At 42.8% G+C, this 18,323-nt stretch overlaps 1 protein-coding gene across 1 annotated transcript; it reads right to left on the reverse strand.

Moving 5' to 3' along the window:
• Positions 1-2,565: 2,565 nt before the first annotated feature.
• Positions 2,566-4,694, reverse strand: LOC145410063 (uncharacterized). Its single transcript, XM_080280277.1, has 2 exons — positions 4,542-4,694; positions 2,566-4,062 (listed from the first exon to the last, which is right to left on the reverse strand). The coding sequence occupies exons 1-2, from the start codon at positions 4,692-4,694 to the stop codon at positions 2,566-2,568; spliced, it is 1,650 nt and encodes a 549-aa protein (XP_080136403.1).
• Between the last annotated feature and the right edge of the window lie 13,629 nt (positions 4,695-18,323).

An 18,323-nucleotide genomic window follows, 5' to 3' on the forward strand; every position in this document is an offset into this window, starting at 1 on the left:
TTCTTTGTATTTTCTCAATACAGCGAGCTATATATCTATATACTAGAGGATGACTTTAAAATGTGTAACGGTGTGTAACGTGCAGCACCCAAATGTATACAGGTAAGAAAGACGCTAGTGAGCCTGCTAAGCCCAGTGAATAATGGACCTAAGTAGCAAGTACAAAACACCAATCCCTTTACCTTCCACACACCTATACTCCGTCTTGTAATGTCTGTCATTAGCGAGAATATCAAACCTAAATTCATAAGTCACTGATTTTAACGCTTCAGCTGCGCCAAGATTCTCTAAGCAATGATCTGGTAATTGGAAGAATTAAGCACTACAGTTCAGCCATAACAGCTTTATCCCTTCGCTTGTGTAAGGATTCTCTAAACTTAAACCTTCTTGTACTAAATAATAATAATAAAAAAAAAAGTTTAACAGTCACGGTTTGAACCCTTTATTTATGTAAGGATTTTCTTAGCTGAATAACATCTCTGGCATTAGCAAGAATGAAGTGCCCTAACTTATCTTTAAGCTGTGCATGTATTATCTACGCAAGAACCTGTTAGCAGCAAGAATAATGCACTTATTTTTAACCACCACAGCTTTAATGCTTTAGCTGCGCAGGAATTCACTAAATGGTCTAAGATCACCCGGTACTGGCAAGTATAAAGCACCCATGTACAATCAACACAGCTGTAACCCTTCAGATGTGTAAGAATCCTCTCCTGTGGTACTGGCAGGATAAAGCACTCGTGTTCAGCCGTCACAGCTTTAACCCTTTCTGTGTAGGGATCCTCTCAGTTCAATAATATTGTTTGGTATAAGCAAAACTTAATTATCTTTCTTTTAACAGTCACAGGGGCAGTGTTTAACATTATTTTTAAACCCATTTTCCCTCACTACTGACCACTGGCAAATGGCTGAGGATTTGAGGTGTGGGGAGTGGGATGGGGAAAGGAGGGGTGTGTGAGGAGGAGTCGGTAAAGTATGGATGAGAGAGAACGGCGTAGCTGAGTAAAAACTATGGTAGAGTGAAGTGTGGTGGAGTGAAACTTGTGAGATACGAGCGAAATGTGTGCTAACAGAGTGTAATGAGTGTTGCAACCACCAAAGGAGACAGAGGCTTACTGTAAATAAATGTGCCAGTGATCATAATGCGACAAATTGAAAGCAGTGTGGTGGAATGAAGTATGGTAGAAAAAGCGACCTAACATGACAGAGAAGTGACCTGAGTGAGGCAAAGAAAGCGACCTGAATGTCAGGGAGAGACAGTTAGTACGACAGTGACCTGGCGTGGCAGAGAGAGACATCAATGACAAAATGTGACCTACTGTTGCACAGAATCTGACCAGAGAATGAAAGAGGGAAGTAGTGTGGCACGGAAAGTGACCTATTGTCATAAAATGTGACCAAAATTGAAGAACACTGTCTACTGTGGCAGACAATGTGGTCTGAATGTGGCAGATAACTTGAGTCTAGCAGAGAAAGAGACCCGATTGTGACAGAGAAAGAAGCCTTGTGTAAGATAGAAAGTGGCTTCATTATGACAAATAAAACATAGCCGCCATCAATGAAACCAATAAAGGTCTCTCTCTCTCTCTAACAGACACATACACACAAACACACATACACACACACACACACACACACACACACACACACACACACACACACACACACACACACTTTCAGGAACAATTAGTTAATTATAAGTTTACACCTTTTACATCCTCACAGTATTATGCACTCACAACTTGTATTACTTTATCACACGCACCCTTTATTGCTTTTTAAAAAAATGAAAAACTAAGGTTGCTATTCAAATTATTAAGCACTGCATGTATTTAGAACCATCCAAACCTGCTGCTGATTCCCAGTCTTTGCGTCAGACTTTTATTTTCCATTCATACCTTCTTCTGGAAGTAGCTGGAAATATATACATTATCTTTCCTATTCCTGGGCGGTTAAAACCTCTCCAGACTGCACCGCAACCCACTCCACAGTTTAATGTAGACTGAAAATTTGAGAGAAAATGTGTTATGCAATTTATATGCTCGTAGGTTGCACTGGCTGCTGCTTGACTAAGTCTGTGAATCATGATTTAGAAGAGGAAACATGGAACTTAAATCTTACGTGAAACGGCTCGACTGGGACCCAAGTTACGCCCTGTTTTATGGCTCTGGAAGGGGAGGAGTGGAGAGTAGGAGAGAGCGCAGAAGAGAAGGCAGAGCGGGGAAAGAGGAGGAGGAGGAGGAGGTGGGGGGGGCCGCCACATTTCCTATGCCACATTTCCTACAAGACACATCTACAAATTTAGCCGTTTTTAGAGTAGTGACATATTTCCTACAGAGATACAGCATATCTCCTACACACAGTAGGTGTAGGAAATATGCTGGGTACTAAGTTGTTATGTAGGAAATGTGCTTGACACTTGTTTTTGTGTAGGAAATATGACCGCCTATGTGTAGGAGCTGCGGCAGTATGGTGCATCCGGCATAACATGAAGCATTACAATGGCACTTTTTTATTTCTCACTAAAACATACGTATATAAAATGAAACATTACAATGGCACTTTTTAAATGAAAACCTCAAGCCTGTCATGAATGGCAGTACGACAAGTGGGACATGTTGCAGGGTTGTTATTATCTGCTGCTGACACAAGGATAGTTGTGCAATCTGCACAGGAGGAAGCGTGTCGGCGGGGCAGAAGAACAACTGTCCTTTCCCTTTGCCTTAGGCAGATGCTGCACCGAAGTTCGGGAGAAACATCTTGTGCACCAGCTCCGTTATTGTCAGGGCCCTGATGCTCATCCCCACTCTCATCAGCACTGTCTCCAGAAAGCTGAAATGATGAAACAGAGCTATCACATGTGTAAGCGACAGCACTGATGTATTGGGTCAAGGTGTATGTTCCAATCTGTAATTTTTCTTTCAAGTTTTGCCTGCGCTCAATGTTTCTAACAAACTTCTCCTTTTTCTGACGAGTGATGTCCAAGCCAGCATCCACACGTTCAATGTCCTTAGTTGTGTCTGTTATCAGATTATTCAGATGTGTTAGGAAAGTGTAGATGTTTGGCTTGTGCTGGCGGACAATGGTTTTCAGTCTGCTGTGATATGACTCTGCATCATTGTTAGTTCCACGAGAAAATTCGAAGACAGATATCCGTTGTGGAGTGACTTTTCGAATCCAGTACTCTGTGATGTAGGTTTTGAATGCTGTAATTTTTGCCTGGGAATGATTATTCACGTCAAAATTTTCTTGGAACAGAGAGTCAACTGCTTCATGCATCCGATTGGCTGGCACATAACTTAGTGTCATGATCTTTTTGACCCACTTATTAAACTGCTTGTTGTCGTTGTAAAGATCAGTTAGCCCCAGTTTCTGAATTTTCCGGTACAGATTTTGTGAAAAGTGGAACTGACATCCCCCTATCTGAACCTGTGGCCAGCAAGAGCGAATTGCTTTACCAGAACTGCCTTCAAAATCACCCATTGCATGTTCGGGATTCAGGTTGGGGATGAGTTCCTTCACTTTTTGCATTGTGAGATCATACAACTTGTGAGACTTTGAGGTCATCAGTGTGAAGATGAGTGGGAATGAATGACCTTTGTAAAAGCCAAGCAATGTGAAGAGCTGGGAGAAGAGTGTAGGCACAGTGTAAAAAGTACCGTCAAAATTCCATTCCTTAATTGTGGTCAGCAGTGGTACCAGAGTTAGAGAGTAAAAAATCATTGCCAAATGACCACTTCCCTGATCTGTGATAACAGATCTGAGGTTTCCGTCAAAGGCCTGGGGCTCTGGGCTTTCTAGAATGTTGGCACACTCCTCTGGAGTATGTGGTTGCCTCGGCTGAATTCGGCGCTTGTCTCGAAGCATGCTGCGCTCTACAGATGAGAAAGACACATCTGCTCCATGTGGGTGATGTCTTGTTACCCGCCTGAAGATCTCGGAGTTGCTGGTAGAGCCCACTTCCTCAGCAGCCTTCCTCTTGAGAGTGTTCCTCAGATCTGTTGCAGCAAAGTCGGATGCTTCATGGTTGTGACCTTGCGTTGCTCTGATGACACCAGTTGTCTGTAAAATATGACTGCCCAATAATTCGAACAACACCTTACACCACCACCACCACCACCACCACCACCACCACAGGACAACACCTCACACCACCACCACCACCACCACCACAGAACAACACCTCACACTACCACCACCACCACCACAGAACAACACCTCACACCACCACCACCACCACCACAGAACAACACCTCACACCACCACCACCACCACCACCACAGAACAACACCTCACACCAACACCACCACCACCACAGAACAACACCTCACACCACCATCACAGAACAACACTTGTGCATAACTTAGATGGCGCTAATTATTAGATGGCCTAAATTATTATTTTTTATCAATATGCCGCGTGCAATTAGTAAGTACTTGTCAATAAATACAGGAATATAAGCACCTCAGTAATTCTGTACTCAACATGCTGATTAAATCTCACCAAGCTCCCGGTCTATAACATTTTACAACAATTTTTACCTCCGACAATACGGCTCTTCCTCCACAGTTGGGGTGCTGAATGCAACGCAGGTACAGTTTGTTGTTTCTGGCCACATTTCGGAGGTACCGGAATCCAGAGTTGTCTTTGTAAACCACTGCATTGAAGCGGATGTTCCCCTCAATACTAGCCATGCTTGGTCCAGGAGCAGTGGAGTACAAGGTTCAGAAATGCCGTCTGTCCCGTCGAATGGAGAAACAAATACTGCTGGATCGAGACTAAACTCGACTCATGTCTGAATGTGAACGATACTTTTCTCCCTATTATGGTTGCTCCATAATACTGCGCAGAACGGACATATAACAAGCTAAGTACTTGTTGACTGGTCAAGGTCGTCAGGAGTGTAGTGAGCCAGAAGCGCCGAGTACACAGGCGCCCCGATGGGGGGGGGGGGCTACACAGTGTAGGAAATGTGACAGAACAGATTATTGTGTGTAGGAGATATGCTGTATCCTTGTAGGATATGTGACAGAACAGAAATTTGAATGTAGGATATATGCTGATCTCTGTAGGAAATATGCCACTACTCTAAAACTGCTAAATTTGTAGATGTGCCCTGTAGGGTACTCAGTTTTTGTGTAGGAAATGTGCTGGATACTTGTTTTTGTGTAGGAAATATGACCACCTATGTGTAGGATATGTGGCAGTACTCCAATTATTGTAGATCTGTAGGAGAAGTGACTACGCCCCGGTGGTGGTAAAGCGGAGAGGGGAGAGAGTAAAAGACAAAATGGGGAAAGGTACAGAGGTAGGAAGGGGATAAACAGCTAAAGAGGAGGTTAGAGGAACAAAGATCGGAAGGAAGGCCAGGCTAGAATGCACTACAGAAGACAGGGATGTGGAGAGGAAGGGAAACAGAGTAGGAGCGCGGATGAGGGGTTTCGAAGTGAGAAGGAAAAGAGGCAATGAGGGAGAAAGAAAGAAGAGGAAAATATGTGGAAGAAAGGAGGATTCTCGGGGAAGCAAATATGCGGACACAATAAAAACTACAAAATTTCCCACGTGTCTCCTCCCTTCCTCTCTCACACATGCTTCTCATCACCACAAACGCACACTCTGTCAAACACGAAATCAAACTATCCTCCCGGTGTTTTTTCTTTCCAGGATAAATGAAAACTGGCGAAACGTAACAAACGTCTTGCCTGGACTATTGGGAGTTTCGAATCGTTCGGTTATTCAGCGATGTGTTCAGTACAAAATGGAGTAGTTATTTTGCTTAACCTTACCAGCTTGAAGACTTTTTTTTTATTGTATTAGTGATGCGTGCACATCCTTTTTAGATGCAGGAGTGTCTCTTAGAGCGGCCCATTCAGTCAGTCACACAATAAGATTTTTCGGACGCAGTTTGCTTCACAGCTGATGAGTTCAGCGACGCCCCATATAACCGCCCTCATGGTCTCTAATCTATCTAGTACTTCTGTACTTGTTTTCTTTTTAAAATTTAGGGTTGTCATCTAGTACTGCAAATAATACCACTGGTTCGAAAGTTTCCTGATATGAATAAGATCGTCTGGCGACAGCAAGAATCATATAAAATATACGTCTCGGTTGTGAAGGGATACAACAATTAATGTAACAATAAAAAAAAATGCAATAATGGTATAATCAGGCTACCTGAGGAAGGTCCAAACGGTAGTATCTTCATTATAAACTATTTTAATACGTGGGTATCATGGAAATAAAAACTCCTACGATCAAACCTTTGAGTGGGACGGTGTAGACAGGTCCCTAATATCGGATGTCCATTTGCGTAACCCAGGCGTGGTAAGTTTCTATGCCTTGCTGCGTAATGTGCTGTGTAACGTAACATGCAGACCAACCACAGCTGATCCTTACAACTGATCCATAAAAGGCAGTCAGAAAATATGGCCTTCTCTTTACTAATACACCAGCAACACAAATGGACAAAGTAATTCAAGTATACCTGGTGACTTTATGGCTTGACAGTTCCTATACAGGGGTGACACACACACACACACACACACACACACACACACACACACACACACACACACACACACACACCATGTCTCGCGAGAGCATTCACGACACACACACACACACACACACACACACACACACACACACACACACACACACACACACAATACACACACCATGTCTCGCGAGAGCATTCACGCAAACACACACACACACACACACACACACACACACACACAACATGTCTCGCGAGAGCATTCACGCAAACACACACACACACACACACACACATACACAGCCTAAATGCCTATATAAACGCAGGGGACCAGAAATACCTGAACAAGCTTAAACAAACAACACACACAGGAAACAGTATCCAATTAGTAAATGTATTCATGCAATATAATGTATTTTATCATGAAGATAATTTTGTGGCTTCTTTTTCAATTACATTGAGTGACAAGCCAAATGGTTTCCTGTAAGCCAAGAAACCATTTACAACGCTGGGTGGTAACCATATAACCAAACCAGACCTGCTCCCTACGTGTCAACAAGTGGGCTGATGGAGGGTTAGTGCCCCTCCCCGTAAAACAAATAACTCAAAGTCAAGTGGCCACCCCTTACCGGATAATGACGTCTGGTAATAGATAGATAGATAGACATCTTGAAATAGTGTGTATTTCTCTCTCTCTCTCTCTATTGAAGAGAGAGATAGACAGAGAGAGAGAGGAGGACTTTGGAGATAACACTGAGCTGCTGACGTCGGTGTCGCGAAAAAACTGGAGACATATTGACTTCCGTCAGTGAGTTTTGAGAGAGAGAGAGAGAGAGAGAGAGAGAGAGAGAGAGAGAGAGAGAGAGAGAGAGAGAGAGAGAGAGAGAGAGAGAGAGAGAGAGAGAGAGAGAGTATTATTTTTCACGACAAAACAAGAGAAACCATAACATTAGGAAAATGTAGGACAGACTGCGACTACAGGTGACGAACTATGTCTCTACCAGTGTACCTGCTGCAGCAGCCTTCCTTGTACTGTCGGGTGTTCAACAGCAGCGTGTTCTGGTAAACCCTTCACCCTCCCTCCTCTCCATACCCCTCCCTCCCCCTCCTGTCTCACTCATCTCCAGTGCTCGACAACATGTGACCACTTTAAGCCTTCGTTTTTATCTTACTAATGACAGACAATTTTGCCTACTATAAATAAACCCTCGGAGTGAAGGGGTTAAGAACAAACTCCAATGCGCCCCCTTCAGCCAGTTAAACTATGTTCAGTTATTTCTTGTTAACTCCAAATAATTATGCAGTATTCAGCCCTGGGGAAACATCTGATGAAAACAGTAACCCCTCTAATTGAAGATGTTTCCCATAAGCTGAATAAAATTGTTTGGTTGCAAAAAAGATTTTCGAAAAACATTATAGAAATGAAGCTGAAGAATAGTATTTGTAACCATTACAGTCAAAGAGGTTTTGCGTTAACTGAATAAAAATTGTTTTGCTGTAACAACGATAGGATACAAGAGACGCCACCGTACTCCGCAGGTTAAAAGCTGAAATTCTCATACAAACTTTCAGAAATGAGACTAATGTGTATATCAAACTCCAAATTAAAGTTGCTTGCCTCAGTCCCCGAGCTCAGGTCCTCATCAAGATTCCGAAGCATTTTGGAACTAAACTTATTTTGTTATTGCTCTTTTTAAATCTGAGACTGGGTCGGTTATATGCACAGTCGCTTGCCATTAATGAAATATAACAGGACTTTATCCTTCTTGGAGTCGTGTCTAACTAGAGTGCCAGAATGATGATGATTCTTTTTCTACAACAATAGTACCTCGGAAAGAGTACACGAAAGGAATTAGGAAAACACAGACCGAATTACAGCAACTTAATTAAGAGAAGTACAGTAATGTATGTGAAGGATGTGAGACATTACATTACATCAGATACAGGGAGAGTAACTAACAGCAACAGAAGCACAGGACAGCACTGAAACAAAGGCACCGAGAAAGGACGAAGCATATAATGACGACCCAGCATCAGCATACTAACAGAAACACAACGAAAGATGCTCAACAGAATCATATACAAACACAACCATGGAACCAGAAGCACATTACTTGATACTCACACCAAGAGATGCACCAAAACAACGAAACAAGGAAACAGAAGAATATTATGAGAAGCACTTCACATTAAAGTCAATTAAGCACAGCGGCAGAGGCTCGGCAACAAAATACGTACACAGAATCACAGCAACAGCACACACACACAGGCAGCACACAGACTCAAGCACTGAGACAAGTGGGTCATTTAGTATGTTCTACCGTGGTTGAGAGGACACATGAGGTTATATGAGACCATTAGCTTGCTCTCTAACAAACGGCCATGCACATTACATTGTATGCAACGGCATGACACTGTACAGTATTAGCTCAAATTGCAGCATACTGGACCATGCTGCAGCCCTGTGTTGGAGTGGTGTGTGCAGAAATTCACAGCACATCCCCCAGCCCAAAAATTACCTTGCTACCACAGCATTACCTGGGGTCATACCACACACTATCACACACCACACCACACTGACATGCTTTAACAATGACCACCACATTATATCACACCACCAAACTTCACCACAGCACGCCATCATCCGAATATATGTACAGTATATAAATTAGAATATTGGTCTGTCTGTCTGTCTGTTCTCTATGGAATGCATATAACACTCTCTAAACACTTCTAACAGGTGTAACTTTTTACGACGAATTTTGATGTGTACATTGCAGTTGCTAAAGTGGTGTTTCTGACACAAATTTTATACAATATGGAATTTATGCATGCGATTTATGGTAAGGGATATCCCTTTTCACGCCTCTACTCATCAAAACGTTTGCATCCATGAAAATACTTCATCCATTACTGACTATATTCTTCATCCCTTTACTACGAGGCTCTTTTCAGGCTAAATAAAACTGGCTGGCTATAGCAGGAATAAACCAATGGACATTTAAAGCGTTTAGGATGACTGTTTCCGGCCACTTCACTAAAAGCCATCCCTAAGCCTAATGTACCGTCAAGCTTTTGGTGGTGGTAAAAATATAATGCAAAAAGGCCACATCCTTGAGAAGGTCAGGTGAGATTATACAGTTGGTCGCTACTCGTGGTCTGCTTCTATCTCGTCAACCATTACTTTTACAGAATGACAACCACGGTAACCATTCTCACCTTAACGTCTCCCATTTACGGTTTTGGTGACGATTAGTGGTCTGCTGGTTCTATGATCATAACCACCACTATTACAAAACCACAAACACGATAACGACTTCCTCTATTACATAGCTCATCAACTATCAGTTTTACAGATCCACAAAAACAGCCACCATTTCTACCTATATATCCCTCAATCACGTAACCTGTACCTCATCAACCATTCCTCATACAGCACCCCCCAAACAGAAACCTTTTCCACCTATATTGTATATCCCGCAATTACGGCTATGGTCACTACTATACCTCTTTTACTTTAATTTGGCCTAAAACTGCCACCTCTCCAACTTGAATGCTGAATTGTAACGAAAATTTAACCCCAGAATATGATGCTAGTCATGTAAAGGCGCTACGGAAAGGATGCAGAACTGTAGCATTGTTCTTTTCAGTTACAGAGCTAATTAAAATAAGCTGCAAAAGGACCAAAATCTGGGCCAAGTTACGGTGCAACACGTATACTGGTCTGCTTCTTATACAAAGCCAAGGACTAATTTTGCAGCCAGAAAAACCCTTATGCTAACATCTCGCACCCAAACGAGGTCATATTGGACAACGGGGAGACAGGGGGGAGGAGAGGAGCATGGGGAGGAGTGGAGGAAACGAGAGGGGAGGGTGGGAGAGGGAAATATAAGGGAAGGAGAAAAGAAGAAGTAAGGACGAAAGGAGAGAAGGCGAGCAAGAACGAGGGAGGAGAGCGAAGATCAGAGTAGTATAAAACAAGGATTAGGAGGAGGGAGGCGGGAAAAGGTAAAAAGCAGAGGAGGGAGGGAAGGGAAGGTGGAAGTAAGGACTCTGAAGGAAGTAAGAGAGGGCGGGATGAAGTAAGAACTGAAGGACGAAAGGAAGGAAAGACAGAAGTAAGGAAGGAGGGAGAGAAGAGGAGAGTGGATGATAAGAGGCAAGGAGACCAAGAAACATGGTGACAAACTAAGAAGAGTAGAGAAGAGTAAGAGGAGATGGTAGGATAAAGAGGGAAGGAGTAGAAGCCGGGGGGGTGGGGATACAGGAAACGAAAAAGAGCGAGTAATAAACTGAATAAGGAAATCTGACATGAAAATAGCACTGGAAGAGGAGCAGGTGGAATGAATGAGGGAAAAAAGGCAGGAAGAAGGCAAAGAAAGAAGGGAGGGAGGAGGAAGGAGACAAAGAAGGAAGGAACACTGTAGGAAGGAAACAAAGAAGGAAGAAAGAGAGGAGGAAGGCGGTAAAGAAGGACGGAAGAGAGGAGGAAGGAGAAAATGGAGGAAGGAAAGCAGGAAGGTAGGGCAATAAAGAGGGAGAGGAAAGTTGAGATTGCAGGAGCACTGGGGAAGGAGGACGACCGGTGAAGGAGGACGATGGGGGAAGGAGGGGGAGGGGTGGTGGGGGAGGAAAGTTTAAAAACAACAGGGGTGAAATATAGATAGATAGATGGATACAGTATATATATATATATATATATATATATATATATATATATATATATATATATATATATATATATATATATATATATACACACACACACACACACACTCCACCATCACGCCAGAAAAAATAAACAAAATACTTTCCTCTTGGTGTGGGGAAACAACAATATGCAACTGGAACGACTTGAAACACACACACACACACACACACATACAGTTTCATCGTACTCGTAACTATCATCTTCACTCGCATGTCCCGGTTGAAGCCCACGATGTTGTCTCTCTAACATCATCTAATGTACCACAAATATGCGAGTCATACTATCTTTGGCTTTAGAAGTGAACGCGCGTGCTTGTTGGCATATCATAGGGCCATTTACCACAACAATTGTCACTTACACCAACCTGAACCTCCTGCTGAGCGTAAAATATTTCCTTTTAAGCTTCTGAGTACACAATTGCACTTGGCCATAACTCTAATTATTTAATGGAACAATCGCATATACATTAGTATAACAACAAATTTAAATGTTTACGCAGACTAAGAATTTTCCCACCAAATGTGGTTGATTCACTTACAACTGGGCAAAGTAATTGGGAGAGAAACACAGGAAAACCAATAAATTCTTATTTTCTCTAATGTTTCAGGCTGCATACACGACTGAAGTTCCTGTGCTTGCCTCGTTACTGGGTTTCCCCACAAGTCAGCAAAGTGTAGTATGGAAAATAATTTGCTAAGGAAATGGTATTACATTCTCTCTCTCTCTCTCCCTCTCTCTCTCTCTCTCCTTACCTTCCCTTCCCTTTTGCCGACCTCCCTGCCTCCCTTTCAAGATTCTGTACGTGCCACTCTCACCTTGCCTCTTGACTCCCATACAGACTGCTGCCTCCCCACTTGTCTGCCACGCTGTTTGTCTTCTTCCTTACTTCTCTGCCTCTTTGCCCTTTCCTGCCTGTTACCTGCTTTCCTACCCACGCGTGAATCACCTCCCCTGCCTACATACCTGTCTATGTCTGCCTTCCCGCCAGCCCCTTGCCAAGCTGCATGTTACTTCTATCTGTCTGTCTGTCTTTTGCTTACCACCTGTCTAAGCACCTTCCCCCCTGCCAGAGTCCTTAGGCATCTTATTCCTGCCTGCCACTTTGCCTTCTTAATCCCTTCCTTTGTGTATGTGTCTGTCAGTCTGCCTGCCTGCATCATGTTCTCGTAACCTTGGCCCTGATGGTACTCCTGGGTGGGTGGGTCGCAGCATCCCTCTTCCCCCCATCTCTCACCCCCTTACCTCGCCCGGGGGAGCCGCCTCAAGGGGGGTACTGACGGAGGCCTTTGTCACCTGTCACTCTCTCACATACTCACCATTTCACGCACTCATTCCCGCACTCACCACCACACACAACCACACACCACCTCAAGCACTCAATCCTGTACTCATCACCACACCACTCCCAACCCACAACACACCTTCACGCACTTTCTCAATTTAGAACAGTTTTCCATACTCAAGCACTTCGTCATTCGCCTCAAACTCCTCACGCTTCACCATCCACTATCATGCACTCTCATCGTCCATTCGGTACAAGTTTATCCTCACACACACTGTCATTTATCCCACACTTCATTCACCCAACACTCCATCAATCACCACGCACTCATCATCCAACGCACTTTCAAACCCGCAATCAGACTTCATTACCTGCCTCACGCACTCGCATCTTGAATTCAGTACGTAGCCATCATCCTCACGCACCTCATCATTAATCTGGCACTCAATCATTGATCACGCTCTTCACCACCGCCGCATTATCTCATCTTGAACTCAGGCCAAATTTACCCGCTCAAGTAACGTCATTTATGATACATTCTCTCTCTCTCTCTCTCGGGTCTCCACTCATGCTGTCACCCCAGCTAGTTCGGGTCTCCCACCTCAAATCTGGAATACCGTTGAGTTGAGCTCTATCTCCATTTAACTTTTTTTTTAAATTAATTTCGTTACTATAAAATAAATTCTTTTATTTACCTTGTTTAATGTTTTTTCGATGACATCCAAAATTTTTTATTTGGTTACTGCAAAAATTTATTTTTCAAAAGTGGAAAGAACCTCTTCCAGTAAGGGTGTTAAGAATGTTCTCTTCCAATGAGATGAATACTTTTCCAATTACTTCCTGATACCAACTGATTCAACACAGGAAAACGTCTTGCACTCAAAGAGTTAACCGCACATTTGTTTTTTATGTGTCCCTTTAACCCGTGTCACCACAAACATGTGATATTTCTTAGCTTTATTTTGGGTCTTGGAGCAGATCGGATGTGTGGCGAAGCGTGTGTTGAAAGCGTGTGTTGAAGTGCTGAAGTGCTAAAGTGTGTGGTGAAGTGCTGAAGTGCTAAAGCGTGTGGCGAAGTGCTTGATGTGCTGAAGTGCTAAAGCGTGTGTTGAAGTGCTGACGTGCTGAAACATGAGAAGTCATGGTAGTGGACGGGTTACTGAGGGTTGTGGGGACTCCAAGGCAACGTGGTTGGTTGCTGTGTGACTGGATGGATATATATATATAACTGCGTGTATATGAGAGGGAAAGAGCAACAGAAGTGGATAGGAGGTAACAGTTAAAAGAGTACCGTAGTTTGTTTGTTCTATGTGGCTGCAAAGTATATGGAATGGAACAGTTTTTGTACACAGGGTAATGGATTCCAAAAAAGAAAAATAGCATCTTCATCTGTTTTTTTCAGTGTGGTTGGAAAAGTTAATTGGCAGCATTGTGGTTGTTCCGGCAAAAGAAATTACCGCAGGGAAGAAAGTCGTATGGCTGGTCAGGGTGAAAGGTATGACTATATAGAGTACAAGGAAAAAGGTGATCAGAGGGAGGCTGGAAGAGGTAAGGAAGTTATTGTAATTTTCTGTGTAGCTGCAGAACTACTCAGTAAGGTAAGACATATTACAGTAAGGAATGGCGATGGACAATGGAGTAATATCTGCATAATCATGCGTTTATACATGGGAAATGTGGTAGGTGATGGTGATCATCATCCACTCACTTGAGGTAGCGCTGCCTACTTCTTGCCTCACATGTATCATTGCATTTGTGTCTGCTCTCCTCTCTTCCTGTTTCTCCCATTTTTTCTGTGACTTTTTAACACTTTCCATTCTACTCCAGGTGCCTCTGCACTGAATGACAAGCCTAATGGTTTCCTGAAACCCACGAAATTGTTTACATCGTTAGGTAGTAACCTACTACTATAGTACCGCTGTTAACTGGATGGAGACGGAAATGCGAGGTCAGTCTGGATGCCAAACCTCCACACTCTTCTCCGTGCCTCGCAGTGGCGAGGCGTTGTCTGATAAGTGAAGCATCTGGTCACTGCACGAGACGGCCCTACAAAGGCGCCTGCTTGCCTGCGGTTGATAGGTCTGCTCGGCCAGAGAGACCGGGGTTACTCAACAACACACACACACACACACACACACACACACATGCACGCGCGCGAAAGGATGACACAAAGCAGTGAGAGCTATGGCGGTAGGTGTCTGTTGTGAGTGGTTGGAAAAAGTGAATGATACAACTGTGGTGGGCAGGGTGAGAGAGATTACTGATATGTTAGTGACCAAAGAACAGGAGACTATTAGATAAAGGAAAGAATGTGTGTATTGGAAGTTTTCCATGAGATTAATAAAGGATAAGTAAGAGAAATACAAGAAAGTGCAAGAAGCATGAACACTTTCAGTACGATGACATATTTTTAAAACTTTATTCATTTCAAGACACGTTGATTCAATTCCAGAGACACCTCGTTATGAAGGGATAAGAAACGCCTGTTTCTAAACCATATTGTCACTCCTATGATGAATACATCATCACAACACTGAAAGAATAAAAACACTGAAAGAATGAAGTATGACTGTATGGTTTAAAACTGTCTCATGTAACGCATTACACTCGACAGGTGAGGGACAAAGACGGAATGTGACTGAATAAGGCTGTTTTCTCCTGTTTCCGGCGCTACCCCGGTGGAGGAGGTAACAACAAGCACGTGTGTGTGTGTGTGTGTGTGTGTGTGTGTGTGTGTGTGTGTGTGTGTGTGTGTGTGTGTGTGTGTGTGTGTGTGTGTGTGTGTGTGTGTGTGTGTGAGAGAGAGAGAGAGAGAGAGAGTACATGTACTGTACGTGAAACATGAAAATACAGCAGGTATAAACATGATGGAGAATACCAGTACGAAAATTACACGAAAACAGAAAATTCTGAAAAACTTTTTGTTTGTTAAGAAATGGTATCTGACTGAAATAAGTAAATAAAACCCTCGAGCCATGTAAAATAACAAGCTAAAAATCAACCACAACCTAAACAGACATCCTTCAATAAGGAAATGCAAAATAAGTAACTACTGAAATACAGAAGATAAAACACTGAGTACTGTAGTATACACTGTTCGGGCAAAAATAACCCAGCATAAAAACAACTGGTGCCAGGCACAACAAACCTCGCCCGACAACAGTTATTTTATTGCTGTTAAATACTGATTCGTTTCTGCCATTTAGTGTCAATGCACAGTTAAAGTCTATGGTATTGGTGCAAATGTTTTCGGGTTATGCCCTCTGAAAATCCGTGATCTTGCGTTTGACCTTTCAGGGTCACTCAAGGGCAAAGGTCATGCTGCCAAATGAAAGCCCATATGAGACTTCCTATATCTTGGTAACAGTAAATATCTCTATCTTCAACGAGTTTCGAGTTATAGCCCCCTGAATATCTGTGACCTTGAGTTTGACCTTTCAAGGTCACTTAAGGTCAGATGTCTTGGTGTCATATGAAAACCCATATTACGGAGTTCCTATATGTTCACAATAATAAATATCCCTTTCTTCAACCGTTTTCAAGTTACAGATCTCTGAAAATCCGTGACTTTGATTTTGATCTTTCAAAGTCACTCGATTACCTCCAAAATTTAGTTAATTTCCTAGGGGACTAGTGCTCACATATCCTCAAAGTTTCATGTAATTTAATTCTTCCGTTTTTCCGTAATGTTGTTAGCAAACAAAGAAACCAACCAACAAAGAAAGGAACTGGACCAAAAATAGTACCTCGTCAAACTCCGTCCGGGCGACGTAATAATTTAAAACATTGGAGAGGGAGGGAATAGGACTAGAAAAGAAAAGGAAGAACGATGAACAATGTACAGAGGAAGAGTGTACCGGTAGATGATTTATACTCGCATGCAAAGGCCTGGAGCTTGTGAAAAAGGGATGAGGAGAGGAGAGGGGATGATAGGAAGAACATAAAGTACAGGAGTCAATACACACAGCACTTTTATTTCTTCTATCATTTCTCAATCATCATTTTTTTTTCTCTTTCCTTTCTCTTGTATTTTTCTCTCCTTCCTCTCTCCCCCAGTTTCCCTAACTCTTTCCACACTCTTTTCAAACGTAATTTCCAATTTTTCCTTCCTTTCTCCCTCCATCAAGCACCCTCCACCATCCACACTTCTCTTTCCTCGCTCTATTTCTTACCTCCTTTGCCTTCTTCCCTCCCTCCTTTATTCAGTTCCTTTCCTACCTCTCGTCTTCCATTACTTACCTCATTTCCGCTATCCCTAGTTCATTTCTTTACTTTCCCTCGGCTTCTTTCCTTCCCTCCTCACATTTTCCTTCCTTACCCTCTAAATGTATCTTTCTCTCTCTCCCTTTTCCTTCCTGGTAAACTGTGATACAGTAATAACATTTAAAATCGTGTGCATAACTATTTAGCTTCTGATCCCCAGCTAGTGTAAACATGTTCTCTCCTGAACTATAATAAGAACTATAAAGTTCTTTACAATGCATAGCATGGAGGACACAAACACATAAAAATTATGCACATTTGCAGTCAGGAATATAGCTCCGCCATTTAATCGAAATATTACGAAACTTCCCCAATATTTTTAAGTTTGTTGTGTTTCGAAGATAACATCACTACGTTTCAAAAGTCATGGCTCACTGTATCGTTACTTATCGTAAGGATGTGAATTGATATTACTGTTCGCAATAGCACACAATGTTCATAGGATGTTGCTTTCCCTTATATGTTACGATGGCGTACAAAATTATTTCCATTTATCCCATCCAGTAAACTTCCATTACACTTTTTCCTGTCGGCTTAAACTGGAGGGACTGGTGGGTGGTGGGAGCCTTACTGCTTTGGCATCCATCTCTCAGGCTGATAGAATTTACCTTAGTTTTAACCTACCCTGTATAAATACAGCCTCGATATCACTCAATATGTGTTTGCTTTCCCCTGTACTCCCTCCATTTCCTCCATTCCTACCCTCACTCCGTCCGTTTCTTCCAACCTTGTAAATTTTTCCCCTCTTTCCTCAACCCTCTAAATTTTTCCTCCCTTGGCTTCCTCAGTTCCTTCTCCTACTCCTCCTTTCCCACAACTTTTCCTTCCTTCCGTCCCCCACTCCTTTTCCTCGACACCTTTCCCTCCTTCCCCCACTCATTCTCTTCTTCCACATTTTCACCCCCCTCTTTCTCCTTCTCCCTCCCCTCTACTCCCTCCTTTCCTCTATTCTCATCTCTTTTCATTCTTCCTCTCCTTCACCCCTCCCATTCCTTTACTTACTCCTTTCTTTCTTCCTTTTCCTTAATTCCTTCCATCTTCCTCTTTCCTTTGCTTCCTCCCTCCCATATTATGTTCCTACCTTTCCCTCCTCACCACTTTCTTCCTCCAACCCCCTTCACTTCCCCCTCTTCTTCCAAATCTCCCATCCCCACCCCTATAATTATCAAACCCTCTCTTCCCCTTCCTCTCCTCCTCCGTTCTCGCCTTTTACTTCCTCCTCTCCTTTTTTCTTCTTTCCCTTTCATTCAAGTCTTTTCTTTCACTCCTCCTCCAATTCCATCCTCATCCAAAGTTACCGAAACACCAAACCGTAGAGTAATAAACACAATATACAAAAAAATACACAAAAATGAATACAATGAAACAAGAATATCCAGCAAGTAATTTTTGCAAGTGTTCATCTCCCGTAATGTTGCAATTTTCCTTTCTTCCAAAGAGGAGAGAAAAGTGTTTGTGTGGGGGGTAGGGAGGGAGGAGAGAGAAATAAATGAGGAGGAGGGAAGGGGAGAAAGAGAAGGGGGACAAGACAGGGTAGGCTAGTATGGAGGAAAAAGGAAAGCGTGGATGGT

The sequence above is a fragment of the Coenobita brevimanus genome, chromosome 84 (genome assembly GCF_032717465.1).
Source record: "Coenobita brevimanus isolate Jiangsu-jjx chromosome 84, ASM3271746v2, whole genome shotgun sequence".
In the NCBI taxonomy this organism is placed as follows: Eukaryota; Metazoa; Arthropoda; class Malacostraca; order Decapoda; family Coenobitidae; genus Coenobita; species Coenobita brevimanus.